Genomic DNA, 19967 nt, shown 5'->3' with positions numbered 1-19967 from the left:
CACTCTTGATATTCTGATGACCCTCCCATTAAAATGCATGAACTGCATGTCCATTTATCTTAAGCCAACCCCTCTACTTATGTACTAGATCCCATTCTTTCTTTTCCCCTTTCTCTCTTGTATTAGCAATATTTCTTTCTTGTATTGTACCATATAAAGATACTATATTTTCTCCCATCTTTAAAAAAGAAAAAGTCTGTTTTAACCCTATATCTCCCTCCAGTTAGTAACCGTATTTCTCTCTTTTGCTTTAAAGAAAAAAAATTTGTGTGTGTGGTTTTTTGTTTTGTTTTGTTTTTGTTTTTGGTATGGTCTTACGGTCTTGCTTTGTCACCCAGGGTGGAGTGCAGTGGTGTGATCATGGCTCACTGCAGCCTCAGTCTCCTGGGTTCACTGGGCTCAAGGGATCTTCCCACTTCACCTCCTGAGTAGCTGGGATTACAGGCATGTGCTGCCATGCCTGGCTAGAGAAAAAACTCTTGAAAACATTTCATATACTTAATATTTTTAATTCCTTGCCTTCTATTCTTTCTTGAATCCACTCCAATCAGACTTTTATTCTTGCCATTCTTCTAAAACTACTCCTATAAAGGTTATCTGTGGCCTTCATTTTTGTATGTTTACTCCAATAAAATTGTTGTAATAAATTACCCCAGAATGTAGAGGTATAAAACAACTATTTATTATGCTCATGAGTTTTGTGCATTAGAAATGCAGACAGGACACAGCAGGGGCAGCTTCTCTGCTCTACAGTATCTGGAGCCTTGGCTAGAAGATCAAAGCCTAGGGGCTTAATTGTCAGAAATGATCATGTGTATGTCTGGCAGTTGATACTAGCTTTTGTCTGGGAACCTCAGTTCCTTTCCACATGGACTTCATGTGATCTCTTCCTTTTGTGCTACTTTGGGCTTTCTCATAACGTGGTGCCTGGGTTGCAAGGGTGAATGTTCCAAGAAAGAGAAAGCGAGAAGTTAGCTATATTGCCTTTTGTGACTTAGTCTTGAAAGTCATGTGGTGTCATTTTCATTGTATTCTGTTTATAAAGACAGCCACAAAGTCACACTCAGTTTCAAGGGGAGGGGAAAAAGACTCTGCCTCTTGATGGGGGAATACAACCTGAAATATTGCTGTGACTATTTTTAGAAAAAACATTTTGTTCCTCTTTATTACTAAATACATTGTCAGTTCTCTGTAACTTGACCCGTCTCCAGTGTTTGACAGTTATCATTCCTTCCTTGAATACATTCTTGGATTTCAGGGCATCATGTTCTTGATTTTCCTCTTAACTTACTGAGTGCTGCTTCTCAGACTATTCAGTTGGTTCTTACCTCAATAACTCCTGGCCTGAAGATCTCATTTCTAGCTGCACGCTCTTCCTTTTCTTATTTCACCCAACCTCACAACTGTAAGTACAGTCATGTATCACTTAACGGGGATATGTGCTGAGAAATGCATTGTTAGATGATTTCATTATGTGAGCACAAACCTAGATGGTATAACCTAACCCACACCTAGGATGAATACTGTAGGTAATTGTAACAGAATGGTATTTTTGTATTTAAACCTTTCTAAACATATAAAAGGTACAGTAAAAAATATGGTATGAAAGATAAAAAGTGGAACACCTGTCTAGGGCTTTTACCATGAGTGTAGCTTATAGGATTAGAAGTTGCTCTAGATGAGTCAGTGAGTAGTGAGAAGATGTGAAAGCCTAGGACATTACTGTACCTTACTGTAGACTGTAAATACTGTACACTTAGGCTATACTAAATTTATTTTTTAATTATTCAATAATAAATTAACCTTAGTTTGCTGTAAGTTTTTTGCTTTATCTTTTTAATTTTTTAACATTTCAACTCTTTGGTAATAACAGCTTAAAACATAAACATGTTGCATAACTGTGCAACAATATTTCCTTTCTTTTTTTATTTTCTAATTTAGAGACAGAGTTTGTCTCTGTCACCCAGGCTGAAATGCAGAGGTGTGATCATAGCTTACTATAACCTTGAACTCCTTGGCTCAAGTGATCTTCCTGCCCCTGTCTCCTGAGCAGCTAGGACTACAGGACTGTGCCACCTCACCCAGCTAATTTTTAAATTTTCTTTTAGAGAAGGGGGTCTCACTTTGTTGCCAGGCTGTTCTGTAACTCCTGGACTCAAGTGATCCTACCATCTCCTACCACCTTGGCCTCCCAAAGTGGTGTGATTACAGGTGTAAGTCACTGCACCTGGCATATTTTCTTTATGTCTTTTTTTTCTAGCCAATTTATATATTTTTATTTTTTACTTTTTAAGTTTCTTTGCCTAGGCCTAAGGCAGGGTGAGGATCGTCAAGACCTCAGTAGGCAATAGGAATTTTTCAGCTCCGTTGGAACCACTGCTGTATGTGCGGTCTGTGATTGACCAAAATGTCATTATGTAGTGTGTAACTCTTATCTGTGTTATGATGGCTGTCAAATTCATATTTATAGCTCAAAACTTTCCTTTCAACTGCAGACATGTATCTCTAATTGCTTAATCAGCAGCTCCAATAATTGACACCTCAAATGTAGCATATCCTAAACTGAGTTTTTAATCAGCACTCCTCCCATGTTTGCCGAATCTGTCTTTTACCATCTTTCTCACCTCAGTAACTGGCAACGTAATAATTTACTTTTCTCTTTGACAGTCCATATACGTGCTGTTAAGATATTCTGTTGGCTCCGTCTTGAAAATATATCCAGAATTGGACATTCAGTGCTGCTTCTATCAGTATTATCCTGGCCTACATCTTGCTTGGGTCATTGCAGTAACTTTCTAATTGGTTTTCTTGTTTCTGTCCTTACTGCCTATAGTTAACCAGAGTTGTACTGTTAAAATGTAATTCAAATGATTAATTCCTCTATTTGAAACTAATTGCTTATCATCTCAAAGTCCTTAAAATAGCCTACCAAGCCCACATGATCTCATCCCTATTGTCTCTCTGACCTCATATTCAACTCTGTCTTACTTAATCTGCTGTAATCACACCAGCTTCTTCATTACTGTGGAAACATGACAGTCATATTCCTGCCTCAAGGCCTTTGCACTTGCAGTTCCCTCTGCCTGGACCCTCTGCCCCTGTTCATCCCTGTACTTCGTTTCTTTATCTTCTTCATGTCTTCTTACTCAGTTGTCAATTTCTCAGTAACCTTATATCACCACCTTATTTAAAATTATATTGTCCTTGCCCTAGCATTCCCTGTGTTTCTTCCCTGTCTTTTCTCCATGGCACTTATAAATCATTTTATATACTACAGTATATATATGTTCTATTTTTTATTTTGTTGTCTGTTTTCCTTATTTAGAATAAGGTTCACGGTAGGAGGAATTTTTGTCTATTTTGTTCGTTGCTGTATTCTTATCCCCTAGATGAGTGTCTGGCAGGTAATAAGTGTTCAACCAATACTGCTGAATGAATAAATATTTTTTGCTTTAGTTTTTCTTCTACAGCTAAAAAATCGCAAAGCACATATCAATGAATCAGCAAGATCTAGATCCAGATAGTACTACAGATGTGGGAGATGTTACAAATACTGAAGAAGAACTTATTAGAGAATGTGAAGAAATGTGGAAAGATATGGAAGAAGTAAGTATTAAAAAATAGAAGTGATAATTAATATAAGATGTAAATCAACTTCAATACTAGACTCAGGAAAGAAATGATTGTTGTGCTAGTTTCCAAAAGCCATTATGTATGATAAATATTTATATAGCTCTTAGACCTATAAGCATTCATTCAAGAAACTTTACACTAGATGAGCTATAGAAAGAAAAATTTTGGCAATCCATGCTCCCAAGGAGATTACCATCTTATGGAAACAACAGCCATTATATTATGTTGTAGTACAATATTAGATGTATTATAGAAGTACAAAGACTATGCTTAGGAGAAGTCCTAAACCCAGATGAAGGGGTCAAGGATAGCTTTTTAAAAGAGGTAATTACTGGGATAGGTGCGGTGGCTCACACCCGTAATCCCAGCACTTTGGGAGGCCAAGGCTGGGGGATCATGCAGTAAAGAGATCGAGACCATCCTGGCCAACATGGTGAAACCCTGTCTCTGCTAAAAATACACAAATTAGCTGGGCGTGGTGGTGCATGCCTGTAGTCTCAGCTACTCGGGTGGCTGAGATAGGAGAATCGCTTGAACCCGGGAGGCGGATGTTACAGTGAGCCAAGGTAATGCCACTGCACTCTAGCCTGGTGACAGTGGAGTGAGACTCTGTCCCAAAAAAAAAAAAGAAAAAGTAATTACTGATTTCATTTCTAAAGAATAATTAGTAGTTAGCCTGTAAAAGTAGAAGTAGTATACAAAGCATGAAGAAGAAAATGTGTAAAAGCTGAGAGAGTTGACAGAACACTAAATAGAATATTATGTATAATGTACATTAGGAGAAGGACTTCTAGGGTAGGAATGGAGAAGTAATCAGGGGCAAGAACATAAAGGATTTTGTTGAGTGTGTACTAATGGGGAGCTACTAAAGGATTTTAAGTATGGAAGTGACATGATCAGATATGCAGTTTGGGAAAATTACTCTGGTGTTTTTGAAGAAAATCGAATGCAGAAGAGTAAGACTACAGATAGAAAGCATTTAGGAAGCTCAAGTAATAGTCCTGGTAAAAAGTAAGGAAGCCCTAAGTATTGTCATTGCAAATAGAAGAGTGGATTCAAGAGATAAGTAGGTAGGATTAGAAGTTAATTGATGTGCAATGGAAGGGATATATGGTTAGTTTTAGGTTCCTGGTTTGGGTCATTGGGTGGTTGATGGGATTATTTCCCCAAATAGAGAATATAGAAGTGGGAAGAACACATAATTATGAGTGAAAACATAAATTAATTTAGAAAATGTTGTTTGAAATGTATGTACCTTTTCGAAGTTGGTGAGATAGAACTGCCTTTGGTACACTAGAATATGTTGGTGAAAATTTGTTCTACTTAAAGCAAGCTTGTCCAACGCGCGGCCCAGGATGGCTGCGAATGCAGCCCGACACAAACTTTCTGAAAGCATTATGGATTCCTTTTTTTTTTTTTTTTTGCTCATCAGCTATTGTAATGTATTTTGTGTGTGGCCCAAGACAATTCTTTTTCCAGTGTAGCCCAGGGAAGCCAAAAGATAGGGCACAGATATTTTCAGCATCTTATTCTTCCCAGTAAAGTTTCAGAATTGGGCAAATTAGTGAGGTTTTTCTCTTTTCTTACAATTATTTTTAATATAAATACTTGGTATTTTGTATTATTAATATATTTTCAGGATAATTTTTATAATCCTCCCACCTTTTATGTTTTGCTTCAGGTATTTTTTCAGTATAAAAATTTGGATTTTAAAATTACTTAAAATTTGTATAGAGAAACGCTGCACTACAAATGAGCAGAAATAGAATTTACTCATATTTTTATCTCATATAATTATCATGAACAGTTTTGTACTTTTTTAACGGCACAGAAACAATGTCTCCTGAAGGCTTTATTTTCTTAGGATTTCTTAGGATCTTTACTATTTTCTTACTTGTTATTTTTCTATAGTGCTATCCCTCATATTTTTTAATCTCCCACTTCCAGTTATCTGACTTATAATTCATTCTAGCTATTAGTTTTTGTTTGTGTTTTTTTTGTTTTTGTTTTTCTCTTCATTCTAGTGTCTCTTTTTACTTGTGATGTATTCACCTTGGGACTTGTTTGGCTGCCTTAATCGTCCTACTTACAAAGTGAAGAATTTCAACAAACTCTTCTCCATCAGATGTTTGTGGTTTAGAAGAGTGTTATATTGGCCTGGTACAAAAGAGGAGGGGAAGGGAATTTTCTGTGAGTTATCGTGTGTGACTTGCTTTTTTTTACTTTTTAAATCAAGTGTCAGAATAAATTATCACTTACTGGAACCGAAACACTCACTGATTCAAATGCTCAGGTATGAATCTTCTATTTCTTCCTAAAAAATACAAGGTAAGTGGAATTCATTGTATTTTGGAAAAGAAATATATCTGTCTATATTTTTCTCAAGTTTAATAGCTTTGTTAATACCTGTATGCTTAATCATTTGGAAAACTTCTCACTCTTCTTGCTTTAAGAGTTGGGAGAATATTCTAAAAACTTACTAGAACAAGCTATTATAAATAAGAGGTTTTTTTTTTATTATTTGTCTTTTAGCAGCTATACATATATTTAACAACTGAGTAAATTGCTTGTTGGTTGCTATTTTGCTACCTTATTAAAATTAGAAGAAAGACCAGTCTGGCCTACATGGCAAAACCCCGTCATTACCAAAATGCAAAAAAATTAGCTGGTCTTGGTGGTGTGGTCATATGATCCCAGCTACTCAGGAGGCTGAGGCACGAGAATCAGTTGAACCCAGGAGACTGAGGTTGCAGTGAGTTGAGATTGCGCCATTACACTTCAGCCTGGGTGAAAGAGCAAGACTGTCTCAAAAAACAAACAAAAAAATTAGAACAAAGACTGCTAACTTTGTGTTAGGTATAATAGTCACAGATATATTACTATATGTGTCGAATCTGAATTGATTTTACTCTTGGCCTACAAAAAGGACTAAGATATTCATTATAATAATCAGAATTATGGAATTGCTTTAGGAATAGATCAGTGGATCAGTGAAACAGATTAAAAATTAAAATTGCCTCGAGCAGCATGAGAGTTGGGAATGCCAACCCCTTGCAGAGTATTAAAGTATTAAGAATGTTTATATTTTCATCTATGTATAGCTATGAATAGTCCACAGAATATGACTTTGTTTTCTTCTTTTGTAGCTATCATTATTAATTATGCAGGTAAAATGTTTAACCGCTGAACTCAGTCAATGGCAGAAAAAAACACCTGAAAGTAAGATTCTTATTTTAAATTTGAATTTTTTGTAAGCCTATTAATGACAAATTAATTTAATAATTGTAAGAAAAATTACAAGATCCATTTGGCCTTTCCGACATCGCCCAAATTTCAGTGATACTGAGAAGCCACTTATTTTTTTTCTTTCTATAAATTATTTTGTGCTGCTTTTGTTGTTATTGATAAACATATCTTACATTAGATTATAATAAGCTTGATTATGGAGACGTTATTATATCCATTATGTTATCCTCATACACACTTAGACTGCCTTATGCTCACTAGAAATGGTAATTTTTTTTTTCCCAGTAATCTGAGAGTATTGTTCTTTTTTTTTTTTTTTTTTTATTATACTTTAAGTTCTAGAGTACATGTGCACAACGTGCAGGTTTGTAACATATGTATACATGTGCCATGTTGGTGTGCTGCACCCATTAACTCATCATTTACATTAGGTATATCTCCTAATACTATCCCTCCCTCCTCCCCCATCCCCACAATAGGTCCTGGTGTGTGATGTTCCCCTTCCTGTGTCCAAGTGATCTCACTGTTCAATTCTCACCTATGAGAGAGAACATGCGATGTTTGGTTTTCTGTTCTTGCGATAGTTTGCTGAGAATGATGGTTTCCAGCTGCATCCATGTACTTACAAAGGACTCGAGCTCATCCTTTTTTATGGCTGCATAATATTCCATGATATATGTGTGCCACATTTTCTTAATCCAGTCTGTCACTGATAGACATTTGGGCTGATTCCAAGTCTTTGCTATTGTGAATAGTGCTGCAATAAACATACGTGTGCATGTGTCTTTATAGCAGCATGATTTATAATCCTTTGGGTATATCCCCAGTAATGGGATAACTGGGTCAAATGGTATTTCTAGTTCTAAATCCTTGAGGAATCGCCACACTGTTTTCCACTGTGGTTGAACTAGTTTACAGTCCCACCAACAGTGTAAAAGTGTTCCTGTTTCTCCACATCCTTTCCAGCACCTGTTGGTTCCTGATTTTTTAAATGATTACCATTCTAACTGCTGTGAGATGTTATCTCATTGTGATTTCGACTTGCATTTCTCTGAGAGCGAGTGATAATGAGCATTCTTTCATGTGTCTGTTGGCTGTATGAATGTCTTCTTTTGAGAAGTGTCTGTTCATATCCTTTGCCCACTGTTTGATGGGGTTGTTTTTTTCTTGTAAATTTGTTTGAGTTCATTGTAGGTTCTGTCTATTAGCCCTTTGTCAGATGAGTAGATTGCAAAAATTTTCTCCCATTCTGTAGGTTGCCTGTTCACTCTGATGGTAGTTTCTTTTGCTGTGCAGAGGCTCTTTAGTTTAATTAGATCCCATTTGTCAATTTTGGCTTTTGTTGCCGTTGCTTTTGGTGTTTTAGACATGAAGCCCTTGCCCATGCCTATGTCCTGAATGGTATTACCTAGGTTTTCTTGGATTTTTATGGTTTTAGGTCTAACATTTAAGTCTGTAATTCATCTTGAATGAAATTTTGTATAAGGAGTAAGGAAAGGATCCAGTTTCAGCTTTCTACTTATGGCTAGCCAATTTTCCCAGCACCATTTATTAAATAGGGAATCCTTTCCCCTGTTTCTTGTTTTTGTCAGGTTTGTCAAAGATCAGATGGCTGTAGATGTGTGGTATTATTTCTGAGGGCTCTGTTCTGTTCCATTGGTCTATATCTCTGTTTTGGTACCAGTACCATGCTGTTTTGGTTACTGTAGCTTTGTGGTATAGTTTGAAGTCAGGTAGTGTGATGCCTACAGCTTTGTTCTTTTGGCTTAGGATTGTCCTGTCCATGTGGGGTCTTTTTTGGTTCCATATGAACTTTAAAGCAGTTTTTTCCAATTCTGTGAAGAAAGTCATTGGTAGCTTAATGGGGATGGCATTGAATCTATAAATTACCTTGGGCAATATGGCCATTTTCACAATATTGATTCTTCCTATCCATGAGCATGGTATATTCTTCTATTTGTTTGTGTCCTCTTTTATTTCACTGAGCAGTGGTTTGTAGTTCTTGAAGAGGTCCTTTACATCTCTTGTAAGTTGGATTCCTAGGTATTTTATTCTCTTTGAAGCTATTGTGAATGGGAGTTCATTCATGATTTGGCTCTCTGTTTGTCTGTTACTGGTGTTTAAGAATGCTTGTGATTTTTGCACATTGATTTTGTATCCTGAGACTGCTGAAGTTGCTTAGCAGTTTAAGGAGATTTTGGGCTGAGACGATGGGGTTTTCTAAATATACAATCATGTCGTCTGCAAACAGGGACAATTTGACGACTTCTTTCCCTAACTGAATACCCTTGATTTCTTTCTCTTGCCTGATTGCCCTAGCCAGAACGTCCAACACTATGTTGAATAGGAGTGGTGAGAGAGGGCATCCCTGTCTTGTGCCAGTTTTCAAGGGGAATGCTTCCAGTTTTTCTCCATTCAGTATGATATTGGCTGTGGGTTTTCATAAATAGCTCTTATTATTTTGAGATACGTTCCATCAATACCGAATTTATTGAGAGTTTTTAGCATGAAGAGCTGTTGAATTTTGTCAAAGGCCTTTTCTGCATTTGTTGAGATAATCATGTGGTTTTTGTCTTTGGTTCTGTTTCTGTGCTGGATTATGTTTATTGATTTGCGTATGTTGAACCAGCCTTGCATCCCAGGGATGAAGCCCACTTGATCATAGTGGATAAGCTTTTTGATGTGCTGCTGGATGCGGTTTGCCAGTATTTTATTGAGGATTTTTGCATCGATGTTCATCAGGGATATTGGTCTAAAATTCTCTTTGTTGTGTCTCTGCCAGGCTTTGGTATCAGGATGATGTTGGCCTCATAAAATGAGTTAGGGAGGATTCCCTCTTTTTCTATTGATTGGAATAGTTTCAGAAGGAATGGTACCAGCTCCTCCTTGTACCTCTGGTAGAATTCGGCTGTGAATCGGTGTGGTCCTGGACTTTTTTTGGTTGGTAGACTATTAATTATTGCCTCAATTTCAGAGCCTGCTATTGGTCTATTCAGGGATTCAACTTCTTCCTGGTTTAGTCTTGGGAGAATGTGAGTGTCCAGGAAATTATCCATTTCTTCTAGATTTTCTAGTTTATTTGCGTAGAGGTGTTTATAGTATTCTCTGATGGTAGTTTGTATTTCTGTGGGGTCGGTGGTGATATCCCCTTTATCATTTTTTATTGCATCTATTTGATTCTTCTCTCTTTTCTTCTTTATTAGTCTTGCTAGCGGTCTATCAATTTATTGATCTTTTCCAAAAACCAGCTCCTGGATTCATTGCTTTTTTTGGAGGGTTTTTTATGTCTCTATCTCCTTCAGTTCTGCTCTGATCTTAGTTATTTCTTGTCTTCTGCTAGCTTTCGAATGTGTTTGCTCTTGCTTCTCTAGTTCTTTTAATTGTGATGTTAGGGTGTCAATTTTAGATCTTTCCTGCTTTCTCTTGTGGGCATTCAGTGCTATAAATTTCCCTCTACACACTGCTTTAAATGTGTCCCAGAGATTCTGCTATGTTGTGTCTTTGTTCTCATTGGTTTCAAAGAACATCTTTATTTCTGCCTTCATTTCGTTATGTACCCAGTAGTCATTCAGGAGCAGGTTGTTCAGTTTCCATGTAGTTGAGTGGTTTTGATTGAGTTTCTTAGTCCTGAGTTCTAGTTTGATTGCACTGTGGTCTGAGAGACAGTTTGTTTTAATTTCTTTTCTTTCACATTTGCTAAGGAGTGCTTTACTTCCAACTATGTGGTCAATTTTAGAATAAGTGCGACGTGGTGCTGAGAAGAATGTATATTCTGTTGATTTGGGGTGGAGAGTTCTGTAGATGTCTATTAGGTCCTCTTGGTGCAGAGTTGAGTTCAATTCCTGGGTATCCTTGTTAACTTTCTGTCTCGTTGATCTATCTAATGTTGACAGTGGGATGTTAAAGTCTCCCATTATTATTGTATGGGAGTCTAAGTCTCTTTGTAAGTCTCTAAGGACTTGCTTGATGAATCTGGGTGCTCCTGTATTGGGTGCATATATATTTAGGATAGTTAGCTCTTCCCGATGAATTGATCCCTTTACCATTATGTAATGGCCTTCTTTGTCTCTTTTGATCTTTGCTGGTTTAAAGTCCGTTTTATCAGAGACTAGGATTGCAACCCCTACTTTTGTTTGTTTTCCATTTGCTTGGTAGATCTTCCTCCATCCCTTTATTTTGAGTCTACGTGTGTCTCTGCATGTAAGATGGGTCTCCTGAATACAGGAAACTGATGGGTCTTGACTCTTTATCCAATTTGCCATTCTGTATCTTTTAATTGGATCATTTAGTCCCTTTATATTTAAGGTTATTATTGTTATGTGTGAACTTGATCCTGTCATTATGATTTAGCTGGTTATTTTGCTCATTAGTTGATGCAGTTTCTTCCTAGCATTGATGGTCTTTACATTTTGGCATGTTTTTGCAATGACTGGTACCTGTTGTTCCTTTCCATGTTTAGTGCTTCTTTCAGAGTCTCTTGTAGGGCAGGCCTGGTGGAGACAAAATCTCTAAGCATTTGCTTGTCTGTAAAGGATTTTTTTTCTCCTTCACTTATGAAGCTTAGTTTGGCTGGATATGAAATTCTGGGTTGAAAATTCTTTTCTTTAAGAATGTTGAATATTTGCCCCCACTCTCTTCTGGCTTGGAGAGTTTCTGCTGAGAGATCTGCTGTTAGTCTGATGGGCTTCCCTTTGTGTGTAACCCAACCTTTCTCTCTGGCTGCCCTTAACATTTTTTCCCTCATTTCAACTTTGGTGAATCTGACAATTATGTGTCTTGGAGTTGCTCTTCTCCAGGAGTATTTTTGTGGCATTCTCTGTATTTCCTGAATTTGAATGTTGGCCTGCCTTACTAGGTTGGGGAAGTTCTCCTGGATGATATCCTACAGAGTGTTTTCCAACTTGGTTCCGTTTTCCCCGTCACTTTCACACACACCAATCAGATGTAGATTCGGTCTTTTCACATTATCCCCTGCGTCTTGGAGGCTTTGTTAATTTCTGGTACTTTTTTACTCTTTTTCTCTCTACACTTCTCTTCTCGCTTCATTTCATTCATTTGATGTTCAATCGCTGATACTCTTTCTTCCAGTTGATCGAGTCAGTTACTGAAGCTTGTGCATTTGTCACGTAGTTCTCGTGTCATGGTTTTTATCTCTATCAGTTCTTTAAGGTGTTCTCTGCATTGATTATTCTAGTTATCCATTCATCCACTCTTTTTTCAAGGCGTTTAGTTTCTTTGCGCTGGTTACATAGTTCCTCCTTTAGCTCTGAGAAGGTTGATCAACCGAAGCCTTCTTCTCTCAACTCGTCAAAGTCATTCTCCGTCCAGCTTTGTTCCGTGGCTGGCAATGAGCTGCGTTCCTTTGGAGGGGGAGATGCGCTCTGATTTTTTGAATTTCCAGCTTTTCTGCCCTGCTTTTTCCCCATCTTTGTGGTTTTGTCTGCCTTTGGTCTTTGATGTTGGTGACGTACTGGTGGGGTTTTGGTGTGGGTGTCCTTTCTGTTCGTTAGTTTTCCTTTTAACAGTCAGGACCCGCAGCTGCACATCTGTTGGAGTTTGCTTGAGGTCCACTCCAGACCCTGTTTGCCTGGGTATCAGCAGCGGAGGCTGCAGAAGATAAAATATTGCTAAACAGCAAGTGTTGCTGTCTGATTCTTGCTCTGGAAGCTTTGTCTCAGGGGTGTACTCAGCCGTGTGAGGTGTGAGGTGTTGGTCTGCACCTAGTGGGTGGTGTCTCCCAGTTAGGCTACTCAGGGGTTAGTGACCCACTTGAGCAGGCAGTCTGTCCGTTCTCAGATCTCAACCTCTGTGCTGGGAGAACCACTGTTCTCTTCAAAGCTGTCAGACAGGGTCGTTTACATCTGCAGAGGTTTCTGCTGCCTTTTGTTTAGCTATGCCCTGTCCCCAGAGGTGGAGTCTACAGAGACAGGCAGGCCTCCTTGAGCTGGGGTGGGCTCCACCCAATTCGAGCTTCCCGGCAGCTTTGTTTACCTACTTAAGCCTCAGCCATGGCGGGCACCCCTCCCCCAGCCTCGCTGCCGCCTTGCAGTTAGATCTCAGACTGCTGTGCTGGCAATGAGGGAGGCTCCGTGGGTGTGGGACCCTCCAGGCCAGGTGTGGGATCTAATCTCCTAGTGTGCTGTTTGCTAAGACCCTTGGTAAAGCACAGTATTAAGGTGGGAGTTACCCGATTTTCCAGGTGTTGTGTGTCTCAGTTTCCCTTGGCTAGGAAAAGGAATTCCCTTCCCTCTTGCACTTCCCAGGTGAGGGCATGCCTCGCCCTGCTTCAACTATCTCTGGTCGGGCTGCACCTGCTGACTAGCACCGACTGTCTGACATGCCCCACTGAGATGAAGCCGGTACGTCAGTTGAAAATGCAGAAATCACCTGTCTTCTCTGTCGCTGACGGTGGGAGCTGGAGGCTGGAGCTGTTCCTATTCTGCCATCTTGTCTGCCCCCCTAGAAGAGGTTTTTTTTTTTTTTTTTTTTTTTTTTTTTAAGACAGGGTCTCATCGTGTTGCTCAGGCTGGAGTGCAGTGGCACAAGCATGGCTCACTGTAGCCCCGATCTCCTGGGTTCAAGTGATCCTCCCACCTCAGCCTCCTGAGTAGCTAGGACTGCAAGTGTGCACCACCATGCCTGGTTAGTGGTTAATTTTCTTATTTTTTTGTAAAGATGGGGCTTTATCCTGTTGCCCAGGCTGGTCTTGCACTCCTGGACTCAAGGGATCCTCCTCCCTTGGCTTACAGGCTTTGCCAGTAAATTGTTTCTGAATTAATGAGATTTACCTAGTGGAAGAGAAAAACTATAAAGTTAGTTTATTTTAGATACTTACACAAAAGGGCCACATGGTTTATATGGTTTCTCGTGTCTTGTCCAACTGGTGCCAACTATATTTTTGTCTTCAGTTAGGGAATAGAAGACAGCATAAAAATTTATAATTGTGATACTCAACTAGTACATCTTTTTTTTTTTTATTACGAAAGCTTAAGTTTCTCTATGCAACATATTTCTATACAGGCACACCTCATTTTATTGCACCTCACTATTGCACTTTGGAGATACCATATGTTTAAGAAATTCAGTTTGTGGTGAACTTGTGTCACGTTTTGGTGATCTCTCAATATTTCAGACTTTTAAGTTATTATTACATCTGTTAGAGGGAATCTGTGATCAGTGGTTTTTGATCTTACTATTTTAATGGTTTTGAGGAACCACAAGCTGCACCTGTATAAGACAGTAAATTTAATCAGTAAATGTTGTATGTATTCTGACTGCTCCACTGACCAGTTGTTCCCCCATCTCTCTCCTTCTCCTTGGCCCGCCCTTTTCCTTAAAACACCATAATATTTAAATTAGGCCAATTAATAACCCTCCAATTGTTTCTAAGTTTTTAAGTGAAAAGAAGAATTGCACATCGATAACTTTAAATTAAAAGCTAGAAATGATTAAGTTTCATGAGGAAGGCATGTCGGAAGCCAAGATAGGCCAGCAGCTAGGCTCTGGCGCCAGTTAGCCAAGTTGTGAATGGAAAGGAAAATTTTTTTTTTTTTTGAGATGGAGTCTTGCTCTGTTGCCAGGCCAGAGTGCAGTGGTGTGATCTCAGCTCAGTGCAGTCTCTGCCTCCTGGGTTCAAGCGATTCTCCTGCATCAGCGTCCCAAGTAGCTGGGATTATATGCGCATGCTACCACACCCACCTAATTTTTGTACTTTTTTATTAGAGACAGGGTTTCACCATGTTGGCCAGGATGGTCTTGATCTCCCGTCCTCGTGGTCCACCTGCCTCGGCCTCCCGAAGTGCAGGAAAAAATTTTAAAGGAAATTGTAAGTGTTGCTCTAGTGAACACACAAATTATGAGAAAGCAGAACAGCCTTATTGCTGTTACAGAGAAAGTTTTAGTGGTCTACTTAAATGATATAACCAGCCATATCATTCCTTAAGCCAAAGCCTAATCCACAACAAAGCCCTCGCTCTTTTCAATTCTACAAAGGCTGAGAGAGATGAGGAAGCTGCACAAGAAAAGTGTGAAGTTAGCAGAGGTTGGTTCATGAGGTTTAAGGAAAGAAGCCATCTCCATAACATAAAAGTGCAAGGAGAAGCAGCAAGTACTGAGGCAGAAGCCCCAACAAGTTATCCAGAAGATCTGGCTAAGATACTTGAAGGCAGCTATGCTAAACAGCAAATTTTCAATGTAGACAGAACAGCCTTCTATTGGAAGAAAATGCCTTCTAGGACTCTCATAGGTAGAGAGGAGAAGTCGATGCCTGACTCCAAAGCTTCAAAAGGATAGGTTGACTCTCTTGATAAGGACTAGTGCAGCTGGTGACCCTGAGTTAAAACCAACACTCATTTATCATTCCAGTAATCCTAGGGCCCTTGAGAATTATACCAAATCTACTCTGCCTGTGCATTGTAAATGGAACAGTAAAGCCTGGATGACACTATACCTGTTTATAGCATGGTTTACTGAATAGTTTAAGCCCACTGTTGAGACCTACTGCTCAGGAAAAAAAAAAAAGATTCCTTTCAAAATATTACTGCTCACCATGTCTTCACTCAAGAGCTGTGATAGTGATGTACAAGGAATTTAATGTTTTCATGTCTGTTGATGCAACATCTGTTCTGCAGCCCCGGGACCAAGAAGCCATCTCAACTGAAGACTTATTATTTAAGAAATACACTTTGTAAGGCTATAGCGGTCATAAGTCCTCTGATGGATCTGGGCCAAAGTACATTGAAACCTTCTGGAAAGTATTCACCATTCTAGATGCCATTAAGAACATGCGTGATTTATGGAAGGAGGTCAAAATAACAACATTAACAGGAGTGTGCAAGAGGTTGGTTCTAACCCTTATGGATGACTCTGAGGGGTTCAAGTAACTACAAATGTGGTAGAAGTATCCAACTAGAATTAGAAGTGGAGTCTGAAGATGTGACTGAATCACTGCAATCTCATGATAAAACTTGAACAGATGAGGAGTTGCTTCCCATGGATGAGCAAAAAAAGTGGTTTCTTGAGACGGAATCTGCTCCCATTGAAGATGCTTTGAACACGGTTGAAATAACAACAAAAGATTTATAATATTACATAAACTTTGTTGGTAAGGCAGTGTCAGGGTTTGAGAGGAGTGACTAATTTTGAAAGAAGTTCTGCTGTCCGTAAAATGCTATCAAACAGCATCTCATGCCACCAAGAAATCTTTTTGTGAAAGGAAGAGTCAATCAGTATGGCAAACTTCATTGTTGTCCTATTTTAAGAAATGGCCACAGCCACCCCAACCTTCAGCAGCCACTAACCCGATCAGTCATCAGCCATGAACACTGAGATAAGACCTTCCACCAGCAAAAAATTACGACTCACCAAAGGCTCAGATTAGGCATCTCAGTTAGCATTTTTTAGCAATAAGATGTTTTTAAAATAAGGTATGTACATTTTTAGAAATAATGCTAATGCATAATTTAATAGGCTACAGTATAATGTAAACAAAACTTTTGTATGTGCTGGGAAAACAAAAGATTTGTGTGACTCGTTTTGTTGTGATATTTGCTTTAGTGTTGGTGGTCTAGAACCAAACTTGTACTATCTCCAAAGTATCCCTGCATTTGGTATTCTATTCGGATTGTACCCTCTTTTTCTATATGTCTCCCTGCTTCTTTCTTCTCCCACTCTGTTTTCTTTCCTTTAACTGTCCTGCACCCCATGCTTCCCTTCTTAGTCTTCTTTGTAGGCTTATCATTCTCTTTCCCAATTAATTGAAATTCCGCTAGGAGCAGTCTTCAGCTGTTTTCTCCTCATTCTCTTCCTATACAATTTTATCCATATTCTTGCTTTAATGACTGTCTTCATGCCAATGTCAACCATTTTTCCACATCGGTACTACTACCTGTTAGTCATTAATTTGAGCATTTCTGATAGGTGTGTAGTATTAAACAATTGTGATTTTAATTTGCCTTCAACCGTATGTCTTACTGCCTTTTCAGTAGTAAGCATCTCAAAAACTGCTCATACTGAAATTTTTTTTTTGTTTTTTTGTTTTTTTGTTTTTTGTTTTTTGAGACAGTCTTACTCTGTCACCCAGGCTGGAGTGCAGTGGTGCAACCTCAGCTCACTGCAACCTCTGCCTTCCAGGTTCAAGCAGTTCTTGTGCCTCAGCCTCCCAAGTAGCTGGGATTACAGGTACCTGCCACCATGCCTGGCTAATTTTTACATTTGTAGTAGAGACGGGATTTTGCCATGTTGACCAGGCTGATCTCGAACTCCTGACCTCAGGTGATCCTCTTGCGTCAGCCTCCCAAAGTGTTGGGATTACAGGTGTGTGAGCCACCATGCCCAGCCTCAAATATTAAAATGTTCAAGTTCTCCAGAGGACTCTATAAGCTATACCAGCATTATATCTTCTGCTCCTATTTTTATGTGTTATATCTATAATAATAACTGCTGAATGTTCATATTCTCCAGAGGACCCTATATGCTATACCAGCATTATATCTTCATCTCCTGCTTTTATGTGTTATATCTATAATAATAACTTCCATATTAGTATACTAGAGCTATCATAACAAACTATGGATTAGGTGGCTTAAACAACAGAAATTAATTTTCTCACAATTCTGGAAAATACAAGTTAAAGATCAAGGTGTCAATAGGTTGATTTCTTCTGAGGCCTCTCCCCTTGGCTTGCAGATGTCCATCTTCCTGTGTCTTCACATGGTCTTCCTTCTGTGTCTTAATCTCCTCGTTTTATAAGGACACCAGTCTTATTGGATTAGGGCCAACCCTAATAACCTAATTTTAACTTAATTACCTCTTGAAGTACCCAATTTCAAATGCCATCATATTCAAAGCTATTGAGAATTAGGATGTCAACATAGGAATTTGGGGGTGGAAGCACATCAACCAATCACAACTTACAAATCTATATGTTTAAACCAGACTTCTCTGCAATATCAGACTCAAGTATCTTTGTACTCCTAGGCGTCTTTTCCAAAATATTTCATAGACACCTCAGATTCATAAACTGACCTTTTCTGTTTCCTCATTCATTGAATGGAGCATATTTGATCAGTTACCAATTTAAGAGTCCTCCTAGATTCTTCCTTTTTCATTTTGCACATATAGCACATTTGTTAAAATTAGAATAATTGGGCGTGGTGGCTCACGTCTGCAATCCCAGCACTTTGGGAGGCCAGGGCTGATGGATCACCTGAGGGGGAGAAAAAAAATTGAACAAAAACATCAGAACTGGAACATATAGCTAGTTACTAAGTATCGAGTCCTACTGTCACAGATTTTCTTTGGGTTTTCATCACCAGTCCATTAGATTATTATAACAGACTTTTTTATCTCTTGACTACAATGGGTTTCCCTCACCCTGGCAATGATAGAAGTTTTCAAACTTAAAGAAAAGTTAAAAAAATATATATAGTTAGCTGCAGTAAACTCAGAGACCGGATTCTACAGTTACCAACATTTCTCAATCTTGTTTTAGGCTTTTTTGGAGTGGCTTTATATAACATACATTTATTATCTCATAATTTCTGTAGGTCAGGGGTCTGAGGACATTTACTGTTTCACGGTTTCTGCCGGTAGGAGTCTGGACATAGCTTAACTGGATCCTCTGCTTAGGGATTTCATGGCTGCAATGATAGATTGTCCTCAAAGGCTTAAGGAGGGATCCATTTCCAAGCTTACTGAAGTTGTTGGCAGAATTTATTTCCTTGTGACTAGGATTTATGGTAGCTTTAGTCTCTGTTTTTGTTCTTTCTATTGTTTGTTCTTTCTTCCTGATCTTCTGACATTCCTTTTATTATTTGTTTCAAGAACTTTCTTGAGCCGTTCTTTTAGAGTTGATCTGCTGACAACAAATATTCTTAGTTTTTCTTTATCGGAGAATTTCTTGATTTCTCCTTCATTCCTGAAGGATATTTTCACTGGATATACAATTCAGGGTTGTTTTCTTTAGGAACTTAAAAATGTTGTGCCACTTACCTCTGCCTCCCTTGGTACTGATGAGAAATGTGCTGTCATTCTGATGGGCTTTGCTTTATAGAGAAGGCTGTGTGTGTGTGTGTGTGTGTGTGTGTGTGTGTGTGTGTGGCTGCTTTGGGGACTTTTTCTTTGTCTTCAGCTTTTAGAAGAATAGTTATGTATCTTGGCCTGGCTTTCTTTGGCTTTATCTTACTTAGGAGTCACTCAGATTCTTGAATATGTAGATTTATGTCTTGCAGAATTTGAGAACTTTTTAGCTCTCATTTGGTGTATTTTTTTTAGCAACTCCTGCCACCTTCTTTCTCCTTTCCTGGAATTTCAGTAATATGAATGTTAGACCTTTTGTTACAGTTACCCAAGTCCCCAAGGTTTTCTTTAGTTTAAAGAAAATTTTTTAGTTGTGGTAAAATATAAACTTTACAGTTTTAACCATTTTTAAGTGTATAGTTCACAGTAGTGTTAAGTACATTCACATTTTTGTGCGGTGTATCTTCAGAACTTTTTCATCTTGCAAATTTGAAACTCTAAACACATTAAGCAGCAACTCTCCTTTTCCATCTTCCCCCAGCCCTGGCAACCTCAATTCTACTTTCTATTAATTTAATTAGTTTAGATACCTTATATAATGGAATCATATAGTATTTGTGTTTTTGTGGGTGGCTTATTTTACTTAGTGTAATGTCCTCAAAGGTCTTCCATGTTGTAGCACGTTAGAATTTCCTTCCTTTTTAAAGGCTGAGTAGTATTCCATTGCATGTATATACCACAGTTTGTTTATCTATTCATCTGTCAGCGGAAACTTGGATTGCTTTCATCATTTCATTACTGTGAATGAACATGGTGCTGCTATGAACATGGATGTGCAGTTATCTCTTTGAGGCCCTGCTTTCAATTATTTTGGATGTCTACCAGAAATAAAATTAGTAGATCATATGATAATTCTATTTTAAGTTTTTTGAGGAACCACCATACTATTTTCCATAATGGTTGCACCATATTACAATCTCACCAACAGTGCACATGGTTTCAATTTCTCAACACCCTTGTCAACACTTGTTACTTTCTGTTTTTTTGATAATAGCTGTCTGCTATGGCCT

The 19967-nt window shown here is 38.4% G+C and overlaps 1 protein-coding gene across 13 annotated transcripts in view; it reads left to right on the top strand.

Annotated features, from left to right (window-relative positions):
* Positions 1–19967, top strand: part of CENPK (centromere protein K) — a 50731-nt gene that overhangs the window by 6033 nt on the left and 24731 nt on the right. For 11 of the 13 annotated variants that reach the window (XM_078004775.1, XM_078004773.1, XM_015140138.3 and 8 more), the window contains 3 exons: positions 3457–3606; positions 5870–5926; positions 6780–6852. In XM_078004775.1, coding sequence (XP_077860901.1) covers positions 3496–3606; positions 5870–5926; positions 6780–6852 — 241 coding nt within the window. In that variant the 5' untranslated portion in view covers positions 3457–3495. Of the gene's footprint in view, positions 1–3456; positions 3607–5869; positions 5962–6779; positions 6853–19967 lie in introns of those variants that run through there. The other 2 variants (XM_028849470.2, XM_015140139.3) reach the window with 2 other exon arrangements.

The sequence above is a fragment of the Macaca mulatta genome, chromosome 6 (genome assembly GCF_049350105.2).
Source record: "Macaca mulatta isolate MMU2019108-1 chromosome 6, T2T-MMU8v2.0, whole genome shotgun sequence".
Classification (NCBI taxonomy): domain Eukaryota; kingdom Metazoa; phylum Chordata; class Mammalia; order Primates; family Cercopithecidae; genus Macaca; species Macaca mulatta.
Note: the sequence above shows the minus strand (reverse complement) of the source record. Positions and strands in the feature narration are given on the sequence as shown.